Source organism: Carettochelys insculpta, chromosome 27 (assembly GCF_033958435.1).
Source record: "Carettochelys insculpta isolate YL-2023 chromosome 27, ASM3395843v1, whole genome shotgun sequence".
Classification (NCBI taxonomy): domain Eukaryota; kingdom Metazoa; phylum Chordata; order Testudines; family Carettochelyidae; genus Carettochelys; species Carettochelys insculpta.
In genome coordinates this window covers 15,189,663-15,214,664 of record NC_134163.1, presented here as the reverse complement: position 1 = coordinate 15,214,664, position 25,002 = coordinate 15,189,663, and the positions used below count along the sequence as shown (strand labels likewise).

The 25,002-nt window shown below is 40.5% G+C and overlaps 1 protein-coding gene across 9 annotated transcripts; it reads right to left on the bottom strand.

The window, feature by feature from the left end:
* Window positions 1-4,004: 4,004 nt before the first annotated feature.
* On the bottom strand, window positions 4,005-24,438 carry LOC142002336 (semaphorin-4D-like). 9 transcript variants are annotated; one of them, XM_074978358.1, is made up of 15 exons: window positions 24,397-24,438; window positions 22,700-22,958; window positions 21,794-21,939; window positions 19,830-19,889; window positions 19,172-19,270; window positions 17,628-17,727; window positions 16,167-16,277; window positions 14,236-14,387; window positions 13,733-13,908; window positions 8,700-8,856; window positions 8,100-8,322; window positions 6,846-6,961; window positions 6,214-6,380; window positions 5,971-6,023; window positions 4,005-4,937 (listed from the first exon to the last, which is right to left on the bottom strand). In XM_074978358.1, exons 2-15 carry the CDS (start codon window positions 22,806-22,808, stop codon window positions 4,153-4,155), a joined length of 2,454 nt encoding a protein of 817 aa, XP_074834459.1. In that variant the 5' UTR covers window positions 22,809-22,958; window positions 24,397-24,438; the 3' UTR covers window positions 4,005-4,152. The 9 variants fall into 9 exon arrangements, with proteins under 9 accessions (XP_074834459.1, XP_074834457.1, XP_074834456.1 ...); XM_074978356.1 differs by lacking the exon at window positions 24,397-24,438 and adding an exon at window positions 23,933-24,065; XM_074978355.1 differs by lacking the exon at window positions 24,397-24,438 and adding an exon at window positions 23,085-24,028.
* Between the last annotated feature and the right edge of the window lie 564 nt (window positions 24,439-25,002).

Genomic DNA, 25,002 nt, shown 5'->3' with positions numbered 1-25,002 from the left:
CAGGGCTTCTGCCGCTCATGCAGGTGGTTATATTGTGACACCAGAAGACAGCTCTCCTGTTGCCATACAGCATCTCCAGAGCATGCAGCTGCTTCGACGCAGCTGCACTCCTGAGGTTCTGTGCATGTAGGTATCAGAGGGTGCTTGCAGGAAGCACTCTGGATGTAGTACAAACATCGGCATCACCAGGGCCCCTGCTGCGAATGGCTCTGTCTCAGGGACCAAAATCTACTACATAGTGGAGAGAGTTTGTATGTCCGTCCGTCTGTCCATGAGTCTGTTCATTTAAGAACTCCTCCTAAAATGGAAAGAGCTTGGCCACCAAATTTGGTACACAGCTTCCTCTTATAGTGTAAAGCAAGGATTTAGTTATGCCATGAGAATGGGATGTGTGTGGAAAGAGGTTGGTAGCAGGGACAGTTATACTCCAGAACGATCTCAAGGTGGCAGCAAGCAAGTATGCTCCCAACAATCCCAGAAAACCATGAAGCAGCTGCCACCCCAACCTAGGCCAGGGCAGCACCTGCCAGCTGGCCAGGTCAGCCCACACTGCCTCAACCCAGCCCTGAGGAGCAATGCCAGTGCGTAGCATGGCTCTCCCCCACATCTCCAGGCTGGCCCTAGGGAGCAATGCTGACAGCAATCCCCACTCTGACTTCCTCCACTGCCCTAAACCCCGCCACACCTCCCAAGCCCTCGTACACATGAACAGCTGTGGTGTTCAAGTGCATGGACTATTACAAGAGCCCAGTCTCATTTTTTGCTTGTGATTTATTAGGTTGCCTGCATTAATAAGGAGGAGAGTTTGCATTAACTCCAGTCAGTTCTGAATAGGAATGTTTCCACGCCCTAATAACTTCTGGGCATGGCAGGCTGGCACTACAGTGATAAGCTGTGCCCATGTCATTTCCCAAGGAAGTGCAGGAGCAGCAGCCTTTCTTTTAGCATTATTCAGAGGGAGTTTATCTAGAGGGGACAAACACAAGGGTCCTCCGGCTAAGACTTTAAGCTCTTTGGAGCATGGGATTTTTTATTATACGGTATTTCTACAGAGTGCAGACCTTTAGATGCTGCAACAGTATGCTGCTCCTCACCCTCCTCTATCATCCCCCAACTTACATTTCACAGTATACACAGAAGGGAAATTTATGTAGATTCCTCATCCTTTGTCACCAGCATCCATAGTACTAGGAACCCCTAGGGGCCAGTGTTTTAACCATTCTGTCAGCTATGGCTAGCTCTATTTTAAGGTGAGCTGATGCAATGCTTAAAACAGCAGCAGCAGCAGCAGCAAATGACCCTTTACCTTATGATCTCCTTAACCTCTGATGATAGGCCAAGAAGCAATGGGCTTAAATTGCAGCAAGGGAGGTTTAGGTTGGACAGTAGGAAACTGTCAGGGTGGTTAAGCCCTGGAATAAATTGCCTAGGGAGGTTCTGGAATCTCCATCATTGGAGATATTTACAAGCAGGTTAGATAAAAATGTGTCAGGGATACTCAAGATCAGTGGTTCCCAACCTTCTCACTAGTGCAGACCGTCCATCACCCCCCCAAAACCATTTGCGGACCCCATCAAAGCCAATTCTAGCTGCTACATACATTTCATTAAATGAAAAAGGAAACCACATCGATTTTCAGACAATGATTCATAACATGATTGGAAGAGATTTCATTTAAAAATAATAATTGTCACTTTGCAATTTATTTAAAACTTATTTTCTATGAACACTTTTATTGATCTTTTATTTGTTTCATGACCCCCTGCAATACCCGCACTGAACCCAGGTGGGGAACCACTGCTCTAGATGTTGCTGGGTCCTCCCATGAGCGCGGTGGTCTGGACTTGATGACTTCTCAAGGTCCCTTCCAGTTTCTAGTATTCTGTGAGTATATGACCCATCTCTGCCAGAGTTTCCAATACTGACACCAGTGGAGCTGAACAGATGCTAGCAATGATGGGAACATTTTGAAGTTTCACAAGTGGACTTGAACAGTCTCTGTCAGTAAAGTTGTGCAACTGGTGAAAACAGCTTCTGGTGCCTCTCTGAATCTGAGCAGGCAGATGGACCAGCAACTCCAGGGTGGCCTGCTCTGCCAGGCCCACAGCCAAGGTCAATGCCAGGACCTTACTCCTTCTACTCTACTTTCTCTGTCCTTCATACGGACAACCTGGCCACCAATGACAAAGGGACTAAAATAAACCACACTGAAGACTCTGCTGAAAGTAGGACACAGTATCTTTCATACTGACCTACTAACAGGAGGTTATCTATGGCTCCTCTTAGAAAGCTAATTATTTTACATGTTAAAATTAGGGTAATTAGATCAGCAGGAATTGCACTGAAATCAGGTGGTAGTAACCTTATGTGGATGTCCTTCAACAGTGTCTTTGTTCCATTCCTACCTTTTTCTTCTGAAGGAGGACAATTAATGTCTCCTGCCCTTCAGAAGAGAACAGAAATGAGATATTTTGATCACCTCCCCCATGTCATTAGTTACACAGCTATTGTCAAGTTTGCACCATTAATCTTCCTGTAGCTCTTTACACAGTGGCTCAGAACACAGGCAAGAGCACACAACGGATCACTGCCTAAAGGGTATCCTGAATGGCAGAATAATTTCAAAGCATATTCACTGGCCAAGATTCATACCTTCAAACTAGTTCTTTGCATTTCATTACTACAATGGATGGTTGCAGTCAGAGAGGACTTAGCATTATGGTTGCGCAGCAGCATTTCAGTCTCTTCTTTTTCAGCTGCACATTTTTTATGTAAAATCTCCCTTCTCTCCACTTCCCTTTACTTGATCCCACGAGAAACGCTGATGAGTACTGCCACCTTTAGTGTGTTCCATGAAAAAATGCAAACTGTTATTAATTAGCATCTGCAAAACTGCCAAATCTAGAGATCTGGAACATGAGGAGTGCTGGGTGTTTAGCAAGTTTCAACAGCTGGCCACAATTTGTGCAGCATTTCCATGTAATGAGACACAAGAGGCCCTTGTAAAATACAACAGTTCTCAGGGCTAAAAGCTGCATTCAAAAGGAAAGATTGGCACTCTGCTGTAGTGTAAGGATAGTGTGAAGGAAACATTAAACAACGGATTTGGTCTTTTCTGTCAATCAATCTAGGTCATGATACTGTACTCATCATCCTGGTTTCTGAGCATCCTTCTTCAAATATCTTTTTAAAGCGGGTGTGCGGTGTGGCATGAAAGTGCACCTGCCCAGGAGACAAGTTCTAATCAAGTCTGAAACTTCTGCTTCTGATGCAACTTGAGGACTGGAGAAAGCTAAGTGTACATGTGCGGAAGAGGAGAGAAGGAAGCACTCATTCTCTGAACGCCTCTAGAGCTAGATATACAGATAGAGAGCACAGCTCTTTGTGGATTTCAGCGCTGGAGAAATCAGGCTGCTCGCCAGAGAAGGAGATTGAGACATTTTAAAAACAGCTTCAGGCAAATATGTAGGGTATTCAGTGATGTTTAACAAAGAGGATTATGGCACTTGGATGGTGGCCATGCTCTGAGGTAAATAAACTTGCGTCAGCTATGTAGTACATGAACTGGGTCATGATGCTGTTTGGGCTGGGGAAAGATATCTTGTAAAGGTCATTAAAATACATTAGGAATTTAATGTGTGCAATGCTTTGAAGATTTAAAAATCTAATAAGACGGTGGGGGGGGGGGGGGAAGCTTTGTGGCCAGTGGTGTGAGGAAAGGAAGATTAGTTAGGAATGTCTAAACGCTAATCCACAGCTCCGACACTGATTCCATCTGTGGCCATGAGAATGTTGTTTAATCTCATTTGTACAAAGGGGATAATATCAACTTCACAGGGACACTGGAGGAATTAATAAAATGGTATTTGTAGAGTAAGCAGATAGTCTCCGAAGGTGAAAAAGCACTATTTAAGTGTTAAAAGTTTTTAACCACTCCTGAAGATGTAGTGTCTATAATGGTGGAGCAATACTGTGTTACAGAAAAGGAGATCAGTGTAAACTTTGAACACTTGTTTATTTTTTCAACACATGCTAACAATACCAAAAAAATGATGTAACATTTTTTTTTCCAAGACAGCAACTGGGAGCGAATTTATGTTGAGTGCACAGCTTGGCTCAGTTGACTTTGAGCTTTCAACTCCTACTCAAACATTATATTCCGCATTCCTCAACAGGAAACATTGTGTCCTCCTCAACCAAACAGCTTTGTGAGCTGCAAGTCCCAGATCTCTTTGTGAGACTTGTGTTGTGTTGTACCTTAGCGCGGTGTTCCTTTTCTGAGGGAAAGCTCACAAGTGGTACTGATTCATTAACAGCGGAGGTGTTTGTTTGCATGGCTGAACTTTCCCTCACAGCACTCGGCCCTTCTGTGCCCAATGTTGAACCTGGCAAACAATCTGCATTTGCTGTTTTGGAGCTTTTCTCTTTCCTCTTCCAAGGCAGAGACAGATGGCCTTTGCAAATGTTCCAAACAAGCAAGGAAGAAAAAAGGAGTGCAAATCCAGCTACCAAAAGTTTTAAGATAAGCGTCTCGTTCTGGTCTTTTAGGGATTTTTGGTTTGCTGGGTCATTCAGCAAGGCAGATGATATCAAAGATTTAACATTCAGAGCTGGGTCTGCATTTGGTTGATTCTTTGTGTAATTCTTAGGAAAAATGAAAACACTATCCTGCTGCATATAAAGAACATATCTAGCCACAGTAACAGTGAATTCTTTTCCATTAGCTCTCTCTAAGGAATGACAGTCATAAAACCCAGCATCAGCTACTGACACATTAAATATGACTATTCCTCCATCATACAGCAGGTATTTAGAATCTTTTGCCTGAAGACTGCTTCCATTAAGCTTCCACACCATCCTAGCCAGGTTGGACATGGGCACACATTTAAGGTGAACACTGTTGCCAATGATAACCGAACAGTTTCTGACATTATTTCCTGAAATTGTGAAGGTGGGTTTAATTAAGAACAACAAAGTCTTAGTTTAATCTGCTTGGCCACATATATGTTTAAAGAAACATCAAAAGTAATTGAGCAACATGACACAAAGGACAGTGGGTGCTTTAAGGTGTGTGAATGAACTACAGAAATTGACAGATTTAATTGTCTCCTCCCATCTGCTAAAAGGGCATGATAGCACAGATTGGTTCTAGCTGGCCTGATTCCCAGTGATAATCTACCAGTCTGAATTAAGAGCTGAAAATCAGGGCCTGAGTTTAAATTCTCACTTTGCCCAGACTAACACAGTATGTATCCTTAAGTAAATCCCCTCATCTTTCTGGGCCTCAGTTTCCACACTCAATTAACACACTTGCTATTCTACCCTCTCAAAGCAGTCATGAGGATTAGATACTAGCTGGACAGGGCTCTGAGGATACAAACACCTTCAACTTCACCACATTACACTAATATCCGATAATCTGCAATAGCTGCCTTTTAATGTTCAGTGCAATTTAAAACAAAGTCCCTAACTCTGTGAACATGTGAATATTAAAATCTTTTAAAATATTGATCTCAAACCCATATTTTAAAATAGATCCTTCTGAACAAGCAGCTTTGTTTAAATACTTGACTATTTGAGTTATATTTCTGCAGAGCAACACCAAGGATCAGTCACAGTGACAGAGTTAACAGGACTTCTTACATCCTGCTTGACTTCTTTAGTATGGGGAGGAGGGAACATACCAACAGCCTTACAAGTCATGCCTTACATTTTCTACTTCCCATGAGATCAGTGGTTTCAGCTGAAACTAAAATATCCTGATTAAAAGTTCAAAACCATTGAGGACAACCAAGCCAAATCAGCTGAGCATTTTCTTGTCAATGTTTTTTTTTCATCCTGGGGGTGTATTTTAAGTTTGTTAATATATCGGGCATTTCAATGTCCCCAGTTATATGACCCATGTGATACAATGATTTTCAGTTTGTACTATGTTAAACAATGCTTTCTTAAAGACAAAAGTTCACATACCCAATTTCGGACATCTGGAAGCATCACCATTTTTAATACTCTGAATTAAATCCCTGGAAGAAAGGAGAGCTGGGTAAGAGAAACAGATCATGAAGGCATGTAAAAATGTCCAAACTTTTGGGACAATAGCTGTAGCGCTATCCTGATTTTGTTATATTTTATTGACTAGTAGAACTGAATTTAAAAAGCAAGACAAATATCATCTCAGGTTGATATGGCCCTTAACAATATGTCATTACTTACTGCAAGTCTCCTGTTTGATTAGCTACTGGAACGCACTTCTCAAAAGACTGAGACCATGCGCAGTAAGGATCCCTTGCCAAAACACAATCCAAGCAGAGTTTATATTGGCTGCATACTGAAACGGGGAGTTGTACCACTTGGGATGGAGACCCTACATACAGCAGGCCCTAGAAAAGCAGTATTGAGCTGTGAGAGTTCTTAAACTTTATAGCATTTGGACGGCAATTTCTGAGACCTGACAATAAAGCAATATACATTGTGCATTAGTAGATTAATAATGAAAGGGCACATGAACATACACAGTGTTTTGCGGAACATATGAAAAGACAAGCTTCCTGCTCTGAAGAGACAGTAATCATTATGAAAACTCTGGAAATTCCTTTTGAAAAAAAGTGATATAGAAGTGCCACACGTGCATTTGCAAGTTTATGTCAGTTATTTTAAAATGCAAAATAAATCTACTTCCCTGGACAAAATCTCATGTATGGTTTTATTATTAATCAAGTGTTCTGCTAGAGATGGGTATTTTGTATATACATACATTGAAAAGCCAGATGTCCAGTGTAAAAGAGGAAGGCCTGCAGTACACCATTATAGCAATACCTTTGCATATGTACAGACAGAGGACCTACCTTTCTGGAAGAGAGTTTGAGAGACTGTACAGGCTCTGGGGACTGAAACAGCTGTATCTCTTCTACAATGAACATTTCTCCATCACAGTTGAGAGCTTTATGCAAATATCCATTATCTGCATAAAACAAGATGTATTTTTAAAAAGAGTACCATGTTCAAACATAGCATAACATTTTTAAAATTCATCAGCCTTTCTAGTGATTTAGAAAACAAATCTGGAGGACAGGAAATTTCCTAAATGTTCTCCTCATTCACCTTACAGTAAGTAAGAAGTTCTGCTTTTTCTAAGCAAAGAGGAGTCCCTGATTTTTGGAAGGTTTTCCCACATTCAAGCTCTTCTGATTTGGAAGATTTTCAAATAGCTCCTCAATGCCCCACAAAACAAACACACACTTTCCTGAGCATCTGGGCTGGAAATCCCAGACTAGGAAACTTCTTTATTCCAAGCACTTAAACAAAAATTGTAATCTTTCCTTCAAGGAATCTGAGGCTGCTGGTAATTGATTTGACTAGAAGACCCTTCACCCTGTGCAAGATTCACCATGTGCAGAAAGCCAGCAAGGCCTCGGCACCACTCGTGTCCCATGTAGCCCATTTTGCAAGGGAAAAACAGCTGGAGCACAGCCACGGTGCATTTTTTGAAAAGCCTGGTATACTGAATTGCCACTTTAGTACTGTACAACTGAGCAGTGTTTAAGTAGATAATAGTTCCCATTGCAGACTTCCTGATAAAAACAGAACAAACAGTGAGGCTACCAAGAAAATGAGTGCAATGAATCAAGTTAATGATACCATAGTTTATGAACTGTATCTATACAAGCTTTGCAAAAAGAAAGAAACAGACAATAAAATACCATTCATCAGACATTACACCAAGCCCTGATCTACCTGACTATAGACACAGTGGCTTCAATTCAGCAAGGCACCCAAGTCCCACTGATGCAAGCAGTAAGAGTTTTGCTGAAGTAAGGCTCATTCGATGAAATTTAGCCCCATACAAAACACAGTATCTTACTGTAGAGAACTAAAGCAGTTCAGCTAGGAACATCACCTGGAGGAAAAAGGAAAGTGCAGGCCCAGTATATGAACCCCCCTGCCTGTTACATTACAACATCGTACATTAAGACAGAGGATTTTTGGTACATTATTAGGAGTAAGTAGATCCTTTTGCCTTTTGAAGGCTTAGAAAAATAATTCTAAAACAAACGCCTCCATAATAAATCTTTTCCCCCCTCTAAAATAAAACCACTTACCTGTTCCTACAAACAAAACATCATATGTTTTTTTATCGAGGCCAGTGATTCTGTCTACTACAATCCTGGTATAATTTGAGCCTCTTTTCAGTAGCACTGGCCTATCACCAACTGAATTTACAGTTTTATCCATTAAAGGGTGGTCTCTAACAAACTGAAGAATTTTATCAGGCAAATCAAGAGAAGTGTTGTATCCACTATTTCGAGCAAAATTATCAATGCACTAGAAGAAATGTATAAAAACCACAATTACAACCATTTGTATAGTCCACCGATTTATAAACAACTGTTACTATGTACTAAACTTCTAGCTGTCTCTACCCAGCTTCCACTATGGGAATCCATCATTTGATAGGAATGAAATTCAGCCGGGTGCTATTTCAGGATGCTTGCACCGCTTAAGATCTGTGATGGAGCTAAGTAGGCAGACTGCCAACACAGGAGATCTCCACACATATGCAGATCTGAGGTGGGAAGAATGATGCGTCTGTGCAGGACATGGAACTACATCTGCACTGTCAAAATTTGGACTAGTAATTCCCTAGAAGAGAATATAATTAAAAGAATGTTTCCTTTAGAAGAGAATCAATGAGTATTTACAGCACCAGGACGTGGGAGTGGCACTTCTCCCCTGAACACCACCCATTTAATTTGTGAATTTTCCACAGTCACTGGCCCTTTATAGTTTCCTTTGGTGAAGACTTCTTGGACAGTTTTCATACTGAAGGCACAAACTGCAGAAATGTCCAACCTTCCCCTTGGATGTGAAAAAGAAGAAAGAGAAAACAGTTATTATGCCATTTATGCAGAAGGTAAGTCTGCAAAAACAACGTGCTTTTCACAGGGCATGTTGCTATTTGCTTTTTAGGGTTAGCGAACATATGTTTGTAAATGCATATCTAAGAAGCATCAGTTGGAAAAAGAGACACCGCATAAAAGATTTGATTAAAATTACACATCTTGTTAAAAATCAAGTAACATCCTCCAACTAAATAAAAGCAGCCTAAGAGAGGGACCTCTTCAGACTACTACTTATACTTCATTGATCAATTAGGTGACTAACATCCTGATGCCTCAGTTTCCCAATTCCTCCTCTCCACTTGTTATAGATTATCTTCCCAAACTCCATCATTTCAGTCTGTTAAAAAATAAGGATGTAAAATCTCACTTAATTAGTTGACTGGTTAAACCTCCTTAACTGATTAAAAAAGGTTTGGGAGCAGCTCCCAAATGCTCCCCACCTGCAGCTCTTTAGGGCTGCCCTGGACTAGGCCTGCTCAATCCCCCACTAATTAATCTGTTTAGGGTGAGGTTTATGGGCTAACCACTAACTTCCCTCTTAGAAAGTACATCTCTTCCCTTTGCATCCACACTGAAATATTTTCCAAAATTAAGTCTGAAAGGTTAAATGGATTATGAATGACTTGGGAGCTTTGGGTCAGAATCTCGCCTCAGTGGCACTAGTATAAATCCAGAGGGACTGCACTGACTCTACCTGAGTTACTCTGGGTTACACTGATGTAACTGAAAGCAGAATGTGGCCTCCTCTCTAATCCATTCAGAAGATGCTAATAGCTGTTCTGGCTCTTGAGAAAACAGATTAGGTAAATAGGGAGAGTCCTTTCATTTGAATTCCGTGATGCTGAAGTGCCTGTTCTTACAATCAGAATAGAAAATTTAGGAAGAGCCCTTGTAGAATTCCACTTACACACACCATGGGCCAAAATATGTGTGGGGTGAATGGTGGTGTAAGTTATACATCAAGCATAAACTGACATTGTTACAAATGAATGCAACTTCCACTGATCTGGGCCCCATTTTCAGGGTTTTGATGCATTTATGAACCATCAAAGCTGCCTTTTTTCATTACTTTGCCACTGGTACTCTTTGACATGTACAGTTCTGCTGCTGGTATATTTTGTCTGTGCCTCTTCATGTTGTTTTTATACATACACACGCACAGAGTGAGATCAAATTCATCATCTGTAAAAACATCTCTTGGAGTCCCTGGTTTTATTTTCAGAGAGCACGAAATCAGACAAGCTGCTTCGACAGAGGCTGTGTTTGGAAGAAGGGTACTCCAGTGGTTTCCTCTTATGACGGCACCGTTTATCCTGCATCTTAGAAGGAAAGTGATTTCAACTGGTTAAGCAACCCATGAAAAAGTCATGGCTCTGGTCTTCCAAGGTGATAAACAATGTTAAATTAAGTTTGCTAGTTTTAATTTTCCATCAGACTGGTGGAGAAGGCATAACTCAAGAGCCTGGACTGAAAAGCTCTTGATTAGTCTTCAACTAACAGCCTTAGCTTAGAGATTGATAACACTTAGCTTCAGAAAATGGCAGATCAAATTATTTAAGTCTGAGCTCTTCAAATATGTGGAATAACTGATCCATTCTTATTCCAAGTCACTGACAAATGCCAGCAATCAGGCCATTAACACCAAAGAGCTCACTACTCAATTCTGCAATTCATCTGCATTCATTAGAGCCAAGATACCTTTGATGCAAAGGGCTGGCAGTGGAGATACAGACACAGGAATGGCTGCTTCCCCAGTTGGAAGCAATAGATATATGATATAAAATGGGGACAGGCTAAACAGATATATGCACAAGTTCTAGTATAAAAGGATTATGTTATTTGCTGTTATTTCCTCTAGTTTCAGTGTTACAGTACTGCCTACTCTAGAAGACTCTGCCAACATCAGGGACACACTATGCTACACACTGCATAAACACATAGGCTACCGTTCCAGTACAGCGCTCTGTCGACAGCAGTCACTGCCGGCAGTGATTTCCCAACAAAACTTCTGTCCACAAAGTTCGGCCACCCACAAAAGCCAATCACAAGAGTATTCCGCTCTGTTGACAGAGGAGCCAGACTGCCTGGCTGCTCTCTCGAAAAAACAGATACCGGAAGCAAAGCAGACAGAGCTGCCCATTGTTCTGCATGCCCTGTCTGTCGAGGCACGGCCCCCCAGAGGGTCCACACATCTTTTTTGTCATCAAAATCTGTCAACAGCAGTGTTAAGCCTCATGGGTGAGAGGCAGAACGCTGCTGGCAGGTGCTGAGTTTTATCAACAAAGTGTTGACAAAACATATTTGTCTGTGGACATTCCACCAGTTTTGTCGACAAAACCGGTATTTTGTCGGCAACACTCATTAGTGTAACAGTAGCCATAGTGAAACACCATCCTGATGGCAAGGGCTTTACACTCCATGTGAGGGGTTCACAACCAATCCAAATTCACATTAGCTTGATTGTTACCAGAGACAAAAAGTTCAGAACCTCTACAGGAGAGCACGGCTTTGAATTGTGTTCATGCTGGTGATAATAGCAGCCTTGAGGTATTTTTATAAGTGGTTTATTATCATAATTATGATGATATAACTTCATCATATAATAAAAACCAAAAGAGAAAATACAGAGAGAAGATTATATTTTCAGTGAAATCAATTTCCAAGTATAGTTTGATGTGATAGGAGGTGGAGAAAAAAAACAAATAAGCACTTTTAGCTCTTGCCATGCAGATAACTAAACAATGCACCTCAAAGCCACAGGAAAATAGTTATTTATCATTACAGTAACACATTTTTTGAGATGTGTTGTTTATGTATATTTCACTCCTGGGGCGTGTCTACACTACACTACTGAGTTATTCTGGAATAGCTTATTCTAGAGTTATTATTCCAAAATAAACTATTCCAGGATTACACATCTACACTACATGGAAACCCTAAAATAAGCAAAATTTATTTGGAAACAAAGCAGCAGAAATGTAGCACTTTAAACACTAACAAAATGATTTATTCGGTGATGAGCTTTTGTGGGACAGACCCACATTTTCAAATCATTTTGTTAGTCTTTCAAGTGCTACATTTCTGCTGCTTTATTTTATTGGAGTACAGACTAACACAGCTAGCTCTCTGTTATTATTCAGAAACACTGTGTCCACACACAACAGAGACTACTTCAGATTAGAGCATTGCTTCCAAGGGCTCTAAGTTGAAATACTATGTCCACACAGCAGCCATATTTTGAAATAAGGTATTCCGGAGTAGTTTATTTTGAAATAGCCCCTACCCTCTGTCTACACAGCCCATATTTTGAAATATCTACATCTATTTCAAAACAGGCACTATTCTTCATATGATGACGTTTACCAAATTCAAAATAAGGCATCTGCTATTCAGAAATTATTTTGAAATAGTGGTTGTGTTGTGTAGACACTTAAAAAGTTATTCGAAATAGCAGCCATTATTTTGAAATAACCTTGCTGTGTAGACATACCCTTGGTGTTCACATGTCCCATGTGCTCAAAATTGGAGCTTTTTGGCCATAAGTGTCTGCTGGAGCCACTCATGGGGAAGAAGTAAAGAATGGAACAAACCCAACTGCCATTCATTGGGAAGGAGTGCAGGTTGTGGAATATGTACAGACATCACACCTTTAAAAAAAGCCAACCCCTGTAAAAGTAATACATTTTCTATTTTCTCTGGCGACACCTACACTACAGAGATCTTTCGAAATAAGCCGTTCTGAAGGAATTTCTTTTGAAAGAGTGCATCCACATACAAAAAAGCAGATCAGAAGAGTGATCTGCTCTTTCAAAAGAGGGAGTCCACACAGCCCCTGCTCTTTCAAAAGAACAGGCCAGGGATTTAAAATGAAGACTGTTCTTTTGAAAGAAGGACCCTGCAGAGCGTTTACACACATTTTCTTTCAAAAGAAGCTTTCAAAAGGGGGCGTTCTTCCTGAAACGGGAAAGGAAGTGTGATTTCGAAAGGAGCACCACATTATTTCAATTTACTTTAAAAAGCATGCTTTTTGTGTGTAGACACTCCATGGGCTCTTTTGAAAGAGCCCCCTTCTTTTGAAAAATCTTTTGAAAGAACTTGCTAGTGAAGACACAGCCTCTGTGTGCTTGTGTGTATAAAGTCTACTCTTGATGACACCCAAATGGTGAGCAAGTACAAGGCAGGTTCCTGAAGTCTATTTGGACAAAGAGTGCAGTACACCTCTGCCAAAAGCATCCAATCTTGATGCTTCCCCTATGTTGGAATATCTGGGTTGCATGAGAGGCAACACTTAAAAGCCCAGTGAGGAAATGAAACAGCAAATAAGCCAGATAACTTCGTGAACTATCCAAAGTTTTCCAAAAGGCAACATAAAGACAAGTAAGTAAAGGTGAGGCCCAGGAGATGCATCAAGACATGGCCCAGGGGAGCTTTTTCTCCCAGTCCTGGCCAAGGCAAAGTTGCTGAATGGTGGTTGGGCCTGCTCTGACCTTTATGTTCTCACTGCATTAGCATGAAGACACTCACAGCACAAGCACAGCTCCAACAGACACTGCTAGCCAAAAGACTCTGACCTTGAGTGCTTGGGGCCCATGAGCACTAACAGTGGAATATACACAGACAGGCACTTGCAGAAGAGCTTTCCCATAAAATGAAATACAATAGAAAAACTTTGCTTAGGGGGCTGAATCTAATGCAGCAGCAATGAATGTGCCAGAAGGCTTTTACATTTATTTTTACAAAATTTCCAAAAGCAATTCAGACACGCAAACCCAACCTCTGCTTTGAAAACCTACTTCAAAATGTTAATAATAGACACATGCCTTGTAGCTTACCATTGTTGAGTAAAAATCCCGTAAAAGATGCTTTCTTGCCAGTCTGCTTTCCTAAGTAAAAAGACATCTTGAACAATATTAAACTGAAAATTTGACTCTGGAACGGAACAGAGAAGGCTAGATTTTAAAAAAGACGTCCATCTCTTTTGCAATGTGCGTTTTCCACCAAGATCCCCCTGTATGAAGGAAAAGCAACATCAGTGTAGAATTTTAAAGTAATTTCACTCACATAAACAGGCTGGATCGCACAGTCATACAAGGGGCTATACAATCTTCTGGAGTGACTGAACTTTCAAAGCCAAGAGATTTGAATGTCACAGTGAGCTTTGAACAGGGGTTCTGAATGTCTGGAAAAAGTGAGTTCAGTTATAGAAGGCAGAAGTTAGAATTTTAATTGGCAAGAGAGACAATGTAGTTAGAAACATGTTTGCTCACTCTACCATGAAATTTTATCTAGACTATGAACATACTTTAAACAACCTTACCAATCTACGGATACTAACTTTGCAGACACGAGCAATTCTTGACACCAGGAGTTTGTCATAGAATTCAAATTCAACAGCTGTTTCAGTAAAAAACATATAAATTTTATCATCATCTCCATCTGGATTAGATTCACTTTCCTGAACTATATCCATATAGACAAAGCTGGGCTCTGGAATATATAAACACACATAATGCAACAGCTTTTTTCTAATGAAGAGAACAAAAGGCAATGGTAAAATAATGATTTCTTAGAACAATGGGTAAGGAAAGGACTAGAAAGAGCTTATTAGTTAAAGCACTATATTTTCAAAAGAATCTATAAAAGGATTAAAAATATGTCTGCCTACGTGAAAATGGAGTACTAATTGCCTCTTCACTTTAGTCCTTAATTATAACTTACTTTATCATTAGTCCTCAGTTTAGGAGCTTGCTTTTACTGGACACCAAAAAATCAATGCACATTAATTTCAGATAGTTAGAAGTACACTGATATCTAGGGTTAGTCTTTTGAGAAGATGAAATTTATTACCACTAGTGCTAATTGGGAATCTTTTATATTTCTTAAAGTAAAGTTTACAGGCGAGTTTAATGTTCTTTTATCTCCCTTCCATTTTATGCAGAATAAGGTTTGTATGGAAAGAGAAATCATTTTATGGATAATAAAGTGGGCCTAAAGATGTGAAAAAAGAACACAACATAAAAGTGAGCATATGCTTAGAATAGGTTTTGTGTTCACAGATCATACAATACAGACATACAAGATGATGTGAATTAAAGATGGGAATGACAGACAATTCTGAAGAAATTAGCATAGTCAAAATCTGATTTTTTAGCAATTTATTTTTCTTTGAGTTTAGGAACTGCATAAAAGTTGATATAATAAATTTTTTGTAGCAGTTTCTACAAACATGCCTTAAGACCCAGAGCATTTACTAAAAACAGGGCTAGAGAAGCACTGAAATCAATTATTGATGCCTATTTGCATTGTTTGCCCACATTATATTAATAAGTGAAGTCTAGCATGCCATGAAATATGGTTACAAAAAAGCTGCACCAGTTTTTGCTTGGCACACTATTCACAGTGTCAAAACAAAAAAGCAGTCAAGTAGCACTTTAAAGACTAACAAAATAATTTATTAGGTGAGCATTCGTGGGACAGACCCACTTCTTCAGACCATAACCATACCAGAAGAGACTCAATATTTAAGGCACAGAGAACCAAAACTAGTAATCAAGGAGGACAAATCAGAAAAAAATGATCAAGGTGAGCAAATTAGAGAGTAGAGGGATAGAAGTGGGGGAGGTCAAGAATTAGATTAAGCCAAGTACGCAAACGAGCCCCTATAGTGAGTCAGAAAATTCCCATAGACTAGCACGGCTCCCTCTCTGTTACTATTCACAGGATGAGGCACTTGTCACTATGTATGAATATTAATTACATTTGAAATACACACACACACACAATCTATTTTGCTAAACTGGGATGTTGGAACAATTTATATTGGGGAAGTGCTGAGAGCCACTGAATCAAACTGCAAAACTTGTACGTAAATACACCACTTCAAGTCAGGGTATGCTGCAGTCCCTTTCTTCAGCAACCAACAAATGTGACAGGTGCTAACATTTTTAAAAGTTTTATAATCAACTAAAACACAACCGAATTTTAAACCACTACTGACAAACACAGAAAATAATTATTACCTAACATTTTGCTCCTATGCACCTGAGAGTCATAAACTATATCACTTTTCAGCAGGCATCTTAAAATGACAGCTGTATTAAAAGCAAAAGATTTGAATTGCATGTCACTGTTTATATATTGCAAGGGAGAGTACCCCACAATAGACTTTCAGAACTCTATACTGGGAAGAAAAATGGTTGCAGTTCTTAAGTCACACAAGATGGAATATTTGCCCTCCCGGGGCTAACGTGTATAAAAACATCTTACCATTTAGCCAGGATGCTTTAAACTCTGTCCTTAAATGGTTTCTCAAACTGCGAAGTATAATAGGCTCAGTGCCCAAGAAGTTGTTTGATGTGGCTGAATAAAATGCACCATCTGTGAAGCATTTAAAGAAAGAAAAGTGCATAAAACACTTTTTTTTTTTTTTTACACTGTAAAGGAACAATCCTAAGTTATAAGTATTTATCACGTGTAAATGTTCATAGCAAGTGTAACTTGAGGATCAGGAATAGGTATGATTTTATCTGCTGAAAAGTCTAGGCTGCTGGCCTGGCCAGGTGCTGACTATCTTCACCTCCTACAGCATTGATTAGGAGTTGAATCCATGCAGCACCATGCAGAATTGGGTCCATAAGATTGTTGGGACAGGAATGTATTTTATTTAGTTGGCTTTGTAGATGTCTGTTCAAAACGAATCAAGGCACAACTAACTGAAAGTTACAAGATGCTTGCAACTGAAGATGTCTGAATGTTAAACTTTTATACACTGACATTGTTCAGAGTATCTGTGGGTCCCGAGGGTGGACCTTAAGATGTGTTAAAAGGAACATGTGAAGAATATTGCTGTGTAAGCTCTATATTGATCCTCATCACCATTTAAAATGCCTGGCACCAGTCCTGTTAGGCAGCTTGTTTTCTTTAAAAAACGGACAAGTATGCTAAAAACCTACTGAATATAATTTTGTTTTTTTCTATGATGGCTCTCTCTTTTAAGCAACTGTTTATGTCATTCCCTTGAGCCGTCTCTTAAAACCAGATTTCACTCTGGAGTTGTACATAGGTCCAAAGTGAGTTGACATGGAGAAGATGTAACATGAATTTTAAGTTCCAGCAAGATCCAAGGATAAACAGAAGAATACTTGAAGAACATGGTTTAATAGGCAAAGGACAAAACATTCAATGGATGTTTGAAATCCAACAATTGTTAGGTAGACTCTCAGAGAAGTGAGCCAGATGACCACTCTGGTAATCTCAAATGTTGCTAAGGGACATTGAATAAGGTTTCAAGGGTATTTTTTGCACAAGGAAGAAAACCTTTCCCATGTGGCTGTCTAGTAATTACATTTGAAGATTTCATAGTGCCTGTGTGACCTTCAAACACACCTGAAACCTAAGAAATTCAAGAGTAAGCAGCTAGATTCAAGTATATCAGGTACAGTTGCAAGAATCATACTAAGACAATCATTAGCAATGAATCTTTCTGAAAAAACTCCCTATCAATGAGCTAGCAAAGGCCAAAAAGTAGAGGCATGTGTTAATGAATTAAAATCTGCTCCATTTAATTTTTCGTATACTTGATGTGTGTTGTCTTCCAATTTTTAAACAGCAAATCAGAGGTTAACACTTCAGGAACATGCTCAGACTTCAAATTAGGACTGGAGTAGTAGATGGTTGTGATTAGATTTGAAAAATTATTTCGGCTTATGCGGACTTGCCAAAACATACCAACTAACAGAGAAGCATATTTTAGAGTTGGTTCAAAAGGACACCGTCCTCTGCTTTCTTCAGATTTCCTTTGCAGATGAATATCTGTACGGTTGATGACCTGTTGCAAACAATCATTCTATCAAGCTGAAAGCAAGATGAACATCCTATAAAATATAACTGTTAGGCTGTGTCTACACTAGCAAGTTCTTTTGAAATATTTTTTGAAAGAAGGGGACACTTCCGAAATATCCAGTGGAGCATCTATGCACAAAAAGCATTCTTTCAAAATGAAACTGAAAGAACACAGCGTTCCTTTTGAAAGCGCTCTTCCACCCCCGTTTCAGTCAGAGTGCCTTCTTTTGAAAGAAAATGTGCGTAGATGCTCCGCGGATCCTTTTTTGCGAAACAGCAGTCCTCATGGTGCCTGATTTTTTTTTTCAATCCCTGGCCCATTTTTTCGAAAGAGCAGGGGCTGTGTGGATGCTCTTTTTCAAAAGAGCAGATCACTCTTTTGATCTGCTTTTTTGTGCATGGACACACTCTTTCAAAAGTTCTTTCGGAAGAGATCTTCCAGAAGGACTTCTTTTGAAAGATCCCTGTAGTGTAGACATAGCCTTAATAATTTATTTTAAAAGAGAATAATCACGGTGTGAATACGGAATGTGAAAATTTGTATAAACAAACAGACATGTAGTCAGTCTATTTTTTCTGGTCTTTGTTTTTAATTAACTACAATGAAAATGTCTCTTTAAATTAATTGGCTACTGGCAAAATACTGATCAGAGTAGCTGTTTTAATCTGCAGAGACTAAGTGGTGGCTAAAACACCAGTTAAATATATTTGGGTTTGAAAAATGTATTTTTTTTTTAGAATGCATACTCTTCTAGGCAAACTCCCTAAACACTGATAAGCAAAATTAAAATCTTGTACGTGTGCTACCACAGCAAAGCTCTCAGTCTTTACAAGTTACTTGGTATGTGGAAAAGTCAGTTCATATAAAAAGTTAAGCTTTTATAGGTGTATTTGGTGAATTCATCCAATTTGCAGCCTAGAGCGAGCATTAAGTAATTATTATATATATATATATATATATATATAAATCAACTATGTTCATGGTACTCAAATGAAATTTAACCCCGTTTTAACTATTATTTTTAAACAAAACTTTTTCAAAGCAAAACAAGATTAGATAAACAAAGAAAAGAACAAAGAAGACTGAAATATACATTCAGTAAGCAAACATGAAAAACATGCATAAATATATGCACAGAGATAATGCAATAACATAAGAAATGAAAATGACAGCTTCCATGAATAGAACTTTCTAGCAAAAGATCGGGAATACAGAAGTCATAATGAAAACACAATGCCAGTGCTAAATTTGTTTCATTAAATTAATTAAAAATAATTTATTTTTGAATTAAAAAGAAGTACAATAAAATAATTAATACTAATTTCCAAAAGGAACATTCCTTGGAAAGGTCCTTAAAGATGTCCCATAATAGTCAAACAATTTTATGCACACGCAGTAAAAGGTTTGTTTAAGTATATAAAATGCTCACCATGTAATCACAAGTTGGGTAAAAAGCATTGGTTCCACAAACATATAAGTGAGTGTCATTTATTTTATGAAGAAGGAGGATGTAGTTTCGGCAATCTACCTGAAACCCAAAATAATAGTAAATTTTCATAATAAGGGCCAAGCGCACAAAGGCTTCTAGATGCCAACAGAAAAAGACCTAAAAACACAGAGAATGTGTCCAAATACACTGCGCTCAAGCTCAGAAGATAAATCAAAGAGTAACACAGATCTTAACGCTTAACAATTTACAGTATTGGATCTTAACAATACGTTTACAGATGTTGGTGGTCATGTATATAGTTGCACAAAGCACAGGCCCAGAAAAGCACTTTAATAGCATGTTCACCTTTAAGCATGTGAGTAGTCCTAAATGATTTGAGTGTTACTCCCCAAATGCTAAAGTGCTTTGCAGGATCATGGCTTAAATATATAGAACTCTGTGTAGATACAGAGTAGTGCCAAACAGACTACTGTCTGAAAAAAATGCAATACCTAATGCAGTGTGGGATGTGTCAGAAGTGTAGTTACTGTAAAGGAATAGAAGTTTCAGAACCAGATTCTGCAATATTTATTATTTTAAAAAGCTATTCAATATGGTAACTTATTTAATAACTAGTGAAAATAAACACTTTACTTACTTTGTCCTTTCCTCTGCGTATGCATTCCAACTGTCTATCCCTTGTTGCGAACCAGTCCTCCTGAAATTAAAAAAATATGCCTGATTTAGCACAGTGTGTGTTTTGGTCTAAATTTCTGAATGTAAAATTAAAGCCAAAATAAATCTACATTTTGGTTTTGCTGGAAGGAGCAAATCCAGCCGCCACCTCCATGGAGATCTCCCTAGCAGAGGCGCTGATGTGGTGACACTGTATCAGAAGAGACGGCTAGATCTGGGGGTAGCCCAGGAGTAAGTGCCTCCAGGAGAATACAGACCCCACTTAAGACATGCTTCCTGACTGAGTTGGGCAATGAATTCTTGAATTTGGTCTTTACCAAAGGTCTTTAGGTTGCCACATGGGACTCAAGATGGTAGAAAGTCATTTTATAAATTAATAACTTCCAATTACATTAGCCTATTGTAGTGAACATCACAAACCACAGGCAGTTACGTGGCCATACCCAAATCCTTAAATTGCTCTGTGTTAGCAAACTGCTCATTTTTATTTGGGCTTTGCACAGGCAAGTAGTGTTCACCCATGTGGAACACCTTACAAAAAGTTTTAGTACCAAAACCACACAGAACACAAAACTACCTCATCAGCAGACACACCTTTCACAGCCAGTCCAAGTTTACATACTTCATATCTTGGTGTTCTTTCACTTCTACTTTTGTGAATTATTTGCATTAAAAGTGTCATATCATAAAACAGGTTTAATGAGAAAGGAACCTACAGAAACATTAAACCCACTTCATTTGAAGTCAATGGCAGTTGTGAGAATGCAGCACCTTAAAAATTAAAACCACTACAGGCTAAAGGCACAAAGCAGTATGATATAGAACCGTGCAACTGATCAAGCTAACTCTGAGTGGATGCATGTCATTTAGGTTCTTGTTGCACATGAGGGCATAGGTGGGTTGAGATGCAGCCTAGAGTCTGAGAACCAAGAGGCTTTAAATGGTACATACTGTGCTGCTAACAGAAGTCCTGGGCTATGTCTACACTAGAAGCATCTGTAGACAGAAGTTACTGTTGACAGGGAAGTCCTGACAGAACCTCTGTCAACAGATTGTGTCTGCACCCAACTTGCTCTGTTGACAGAGAACTGCCAGAATGCACTGCCCTCTGGTGCCAAAAAGCAGAATGGCAGCTCTGCAAAGAGGGCTGCCTGGCAACCAGGAAGCCCTCTCTGTCGACAAGACGGGTCTACATTAAGTTTCAGTCGACAGTACTTTATCGAGAAATTGTTATGCATCAAATCTTTGCGGGATAATACTGTTGAGGCAAATGCAGAGTTCTGTCGAGACTTTGTCTACAAAGTGCTTTGTGTGTGTAGATGCTCCCTGAGTTACGTCGACAAAACTCATTAGTATAGACCCAGCCCTGATGTTTTATGACCCATGCCTTTATCACTAACTAAGGTGCTGATCCTACTAGGATGAGAGTAAATCAACTACGATTCCAAGAAACCTCCTTTCTGACTAAGCTCACCACTGTTCAGCACCAAGGAGCTAAACATACAAAAAGGGCCTTACTTTTATTGTCATTACCACACACATTTATATGCATTAGGTACACCAATCCCAATCTGTCAAATTCTTATTCACTTGAACAATCATAAGCAGTCCTACTGCTTTCAAGTGTTCTAATCCCATACAGCCACTCCTAGGAGCAAGGATTTAGCTTTTGGTACACATTGTCCTAGATCGGAAAAGTCCATTATCATCATTGAACACTACACCCAATTTGTAAACTCTTAGGATACAGTGATCAATATCCTGACTGAAAAACTTTACTGTTGTAACTCCCCAGATGATATGAATGAATATCTATCTAATATGACAGTTGCAAGATATTGCCTTGTTCTCTTTAAAGATCTGAAATTAAGTGATTAAGCAAGAGAAGTTTTTTAAATAGAAAAGATAAATAGGTGTTTGGCTTACACTGTCAATTTCTCTTGAGATGTCATTCAAGTCAAGAGCAAACATAGCATCTCTGGCTCCAACAAATAATGTATCAGTCTCTTCACTCACCAAGAGTGTGGAAAAATTGGATGATCCTGGTTTCATAAAAGTTTTTATACTTCCATCTAAAAGCATACAAGTTATAAAGTTATCTTAAAAAGGTGTTTCCTGCTGAAATATCATTGTCATAAATCAAAAGTACTAGACTGAAGAAGGAATAGCAATGGGACAAAGGCTTATATTTCACACACATTTTCCAGGATTGAAGTTAAATAATTTTCATTTATACACAGATATCTTATTTCCATTGTTTTAGAATGATATACCAAAAGTATACAGCCTCTAGATTTAATGTCCTAGTAAATCACAGCAGAACACACATACAAGAATCTAGGGTAGAGTGACCAATGGTGTTAAAAATTCTGTTGTCTTCAACATTATCCCACAGAACTCTTCACATGAAAAGGGAAAGTCTTCTACCTTGTAAATCTCACAAGTTAAGCAAGATTTGGGCTGCATCAGCACTTGGAGGGGGAAATGCAAATGGATTACAAAAGAGCTATTGGAGAGGCACTAAGTGGTAATTTTTCTCTAACCCTGTACACAAAATCAATGCCCCAACTTGGTATTAGGTGACACTGCGTTGCTGAAAGTGTCATCTTTCTGAAGACAGATAAGGCTGAAAACCTCTTGTAGGAATTAAAGACAGGATATCACAGCATGCAAGAGAGTGGAGTTCACAATACTAGCACCTAGAAACCAGTGAAAATGAAGTAATTATTGTTTCAGTCAATTTAGCTGGCAATTCTTACATACCTATCAGGCAGGGAATGCTACTGCTCTTCATGCATGTGTCTTTAACACATGAGTTTTTATAATACTTACTGCTGTATGTTACTGTTTTTCTGGGAATGCAGTTCAGGACAGATGCTTCCATCTGATGCATTAATCCATAGACAAGACAGAGACAGAGGACAGCAGTAGTGCCACTCATTTTCAGAAATCCAGTTAGAATATAATCTGTCCAGTTTTAATTCCTTCAAATCTGAATATTTACAGTCAGCATCTTTTACATGGTTCTTGAAAGTATCTCATTCGGGTGTCTCAGATGTAGCTATGTAGCTTTCAACATTTTAGGAAGCTTCTGCAAATCAAAATAGACTTTTAAATTGTTTTATTTTTAAATAAACTTTTCCACTAATATCTGAAAACATATACTAAAATTAAAAGCAATTTAGGATCAGTTCAACTGATTACCCTGATTAATTACCTTCAATCCATAAAGCAAAGTTGAATTGATTACCTTATTTTTTTATAACAAAAACCTATTCTACATTCTTAAGAGTCTTTTTCCTTTTTGTATTTACAGCTACCTCACACATTGGTAACAACTCCTACCTGACACTAATCCACCCTTCCCTGTACATATGAATGTTTTGATCAGATTTACTCCACCCTGCAGTAAGTAGGGACAACAGCGCTAACTTAATCAGGGTAGGCTCAATTTTTGCTTTGATTGTTTTTGGCTTTCATGTGCTTCTCCCCCAGATGCGTTTCAGATCTTTCTTCCACACTGGCCAGCTTTACGTGAATCCACGCTCTCCCTCCGGGCGGGAAGGGACCTGCAATAGGTTCCTTTGTGCCGTTGTACCAATGTGGAGGGAAAGGTGTGTGGGGAGGCTGGCACCAGGGTGCGGAAAAAAGGAGCCTAAACCCAGGGCAGAAGCCAAAGTCTGATAATCTACCTTAGCGTCACAGACTGGCATGGGGCGCTGGCATTACCCCACTTCCCACCCCTGGGAGGAGGGCGTGGGGGGCAGAGCTCAACCGCCTGAGTTCTGTGACACTCCACCACACCTGGGTTACGCAGAAGCTACGACACATGATCCCAGCTGCCCACCCAGTCAGTCCCTCGCCCAGCACGAGCCGAACCCCGACGGGTCCCTGGGCTGTGGGAATGACACCTGCCCCGGCTCTCCCGCAGGAGGGGGGTCCCCAGCGCAGCTTTCCCCCGGCACGGCCAGGGCAGGCGGCGGGCTCCTCAGCGGCGGCTGGGCCCTCGCCCAGCCATGGCGCTGCCTGGGGTGTGTGTGTGTGTGTGGCGGGATCCCTGTTTACCAGTCCCCCTTCTCCGGCTCCGGGCGGCAGATGGGAACAGAGCCTCGGGGAGCCGCGCGCAGCACAGCTGGTCCCCGTGGGGCCGGCTACAGGCCCCCCGCCTCGCCCCTCCCCCAACCGCCGCGCGAACCGGGGGCAGGCGGTTGGCCTCCCGCGCGCCTCCGAACCGCGGGGGCGCCCCTCCCCCGCGCTTCCAGCCCCGCCCGCGAATGGCTCCCCCTGGCGGCGGCGGCGGGGCCCACAGCCCCCGGAAGGGAGCCCCGGGGCGCCCCCCGCCCAAGGGAATCGCTGCCCCAGGGACTGGACGGGACAGGCCCCCCGCCGCTGCAGACGCGCGGGGCGGGAGAGGAGCCGCAGCTCGGCCTGTCCGGGCTCCCAAGCCGAACCACAGCCCCATTTCCGTCCCTGGCGCGTTACCGCCTCCCTAAGGCGCGGCCAGGCCAATGCCGACTTGCAGCACTGACCGGCAGTTGTACCGCTCGCCAGCGAGGTTAACCCCGTTCGGCTCCCGCGTCTGCACGGACCCGCTGCTTCCTGCGCCTTTCAAAAGTATTTCAGCTACAGTGTTTGGTTTCAGCCTGCACGGCTGAAGTGGTGAGGCTGCCAACCTGCCAGGGGTGCAGCTGTGGCACTGGCGGTAGGGAACGCACCACTGCATTTAAGTGGAGCTTTGCAAGTGTGAATTTCTGCCTTATTCCTTAGATACCCTTTTCCCCCTCTCAAGACTGGTTTTACTGCACCCCTATTGCAAGAAAGAAGACTAGAAAAATATACCAAGAAACAAAAATGGGGCAACACATTAGACAGTCAACATGTTCTGTATAACCTTTTTATTCAGCACCCATGAAACGCAATTAACAAATGTAATGAAAAACTTTTATCCACTTTATCTCAGATGGAAAAGCTGTTTAGTTAACAGTTAACATTGTCGTTGTAACTGTGCTGGGCCCAGGATACAAGACAGATAAGGCCAGTGAGGTAATATGTATTTGGACTAACTTTTGCTGGTGAAACACCTGGGCTTTGGAGCTACACAGAACTCCTCTTCAGGTGACAAATCCAAATATCTT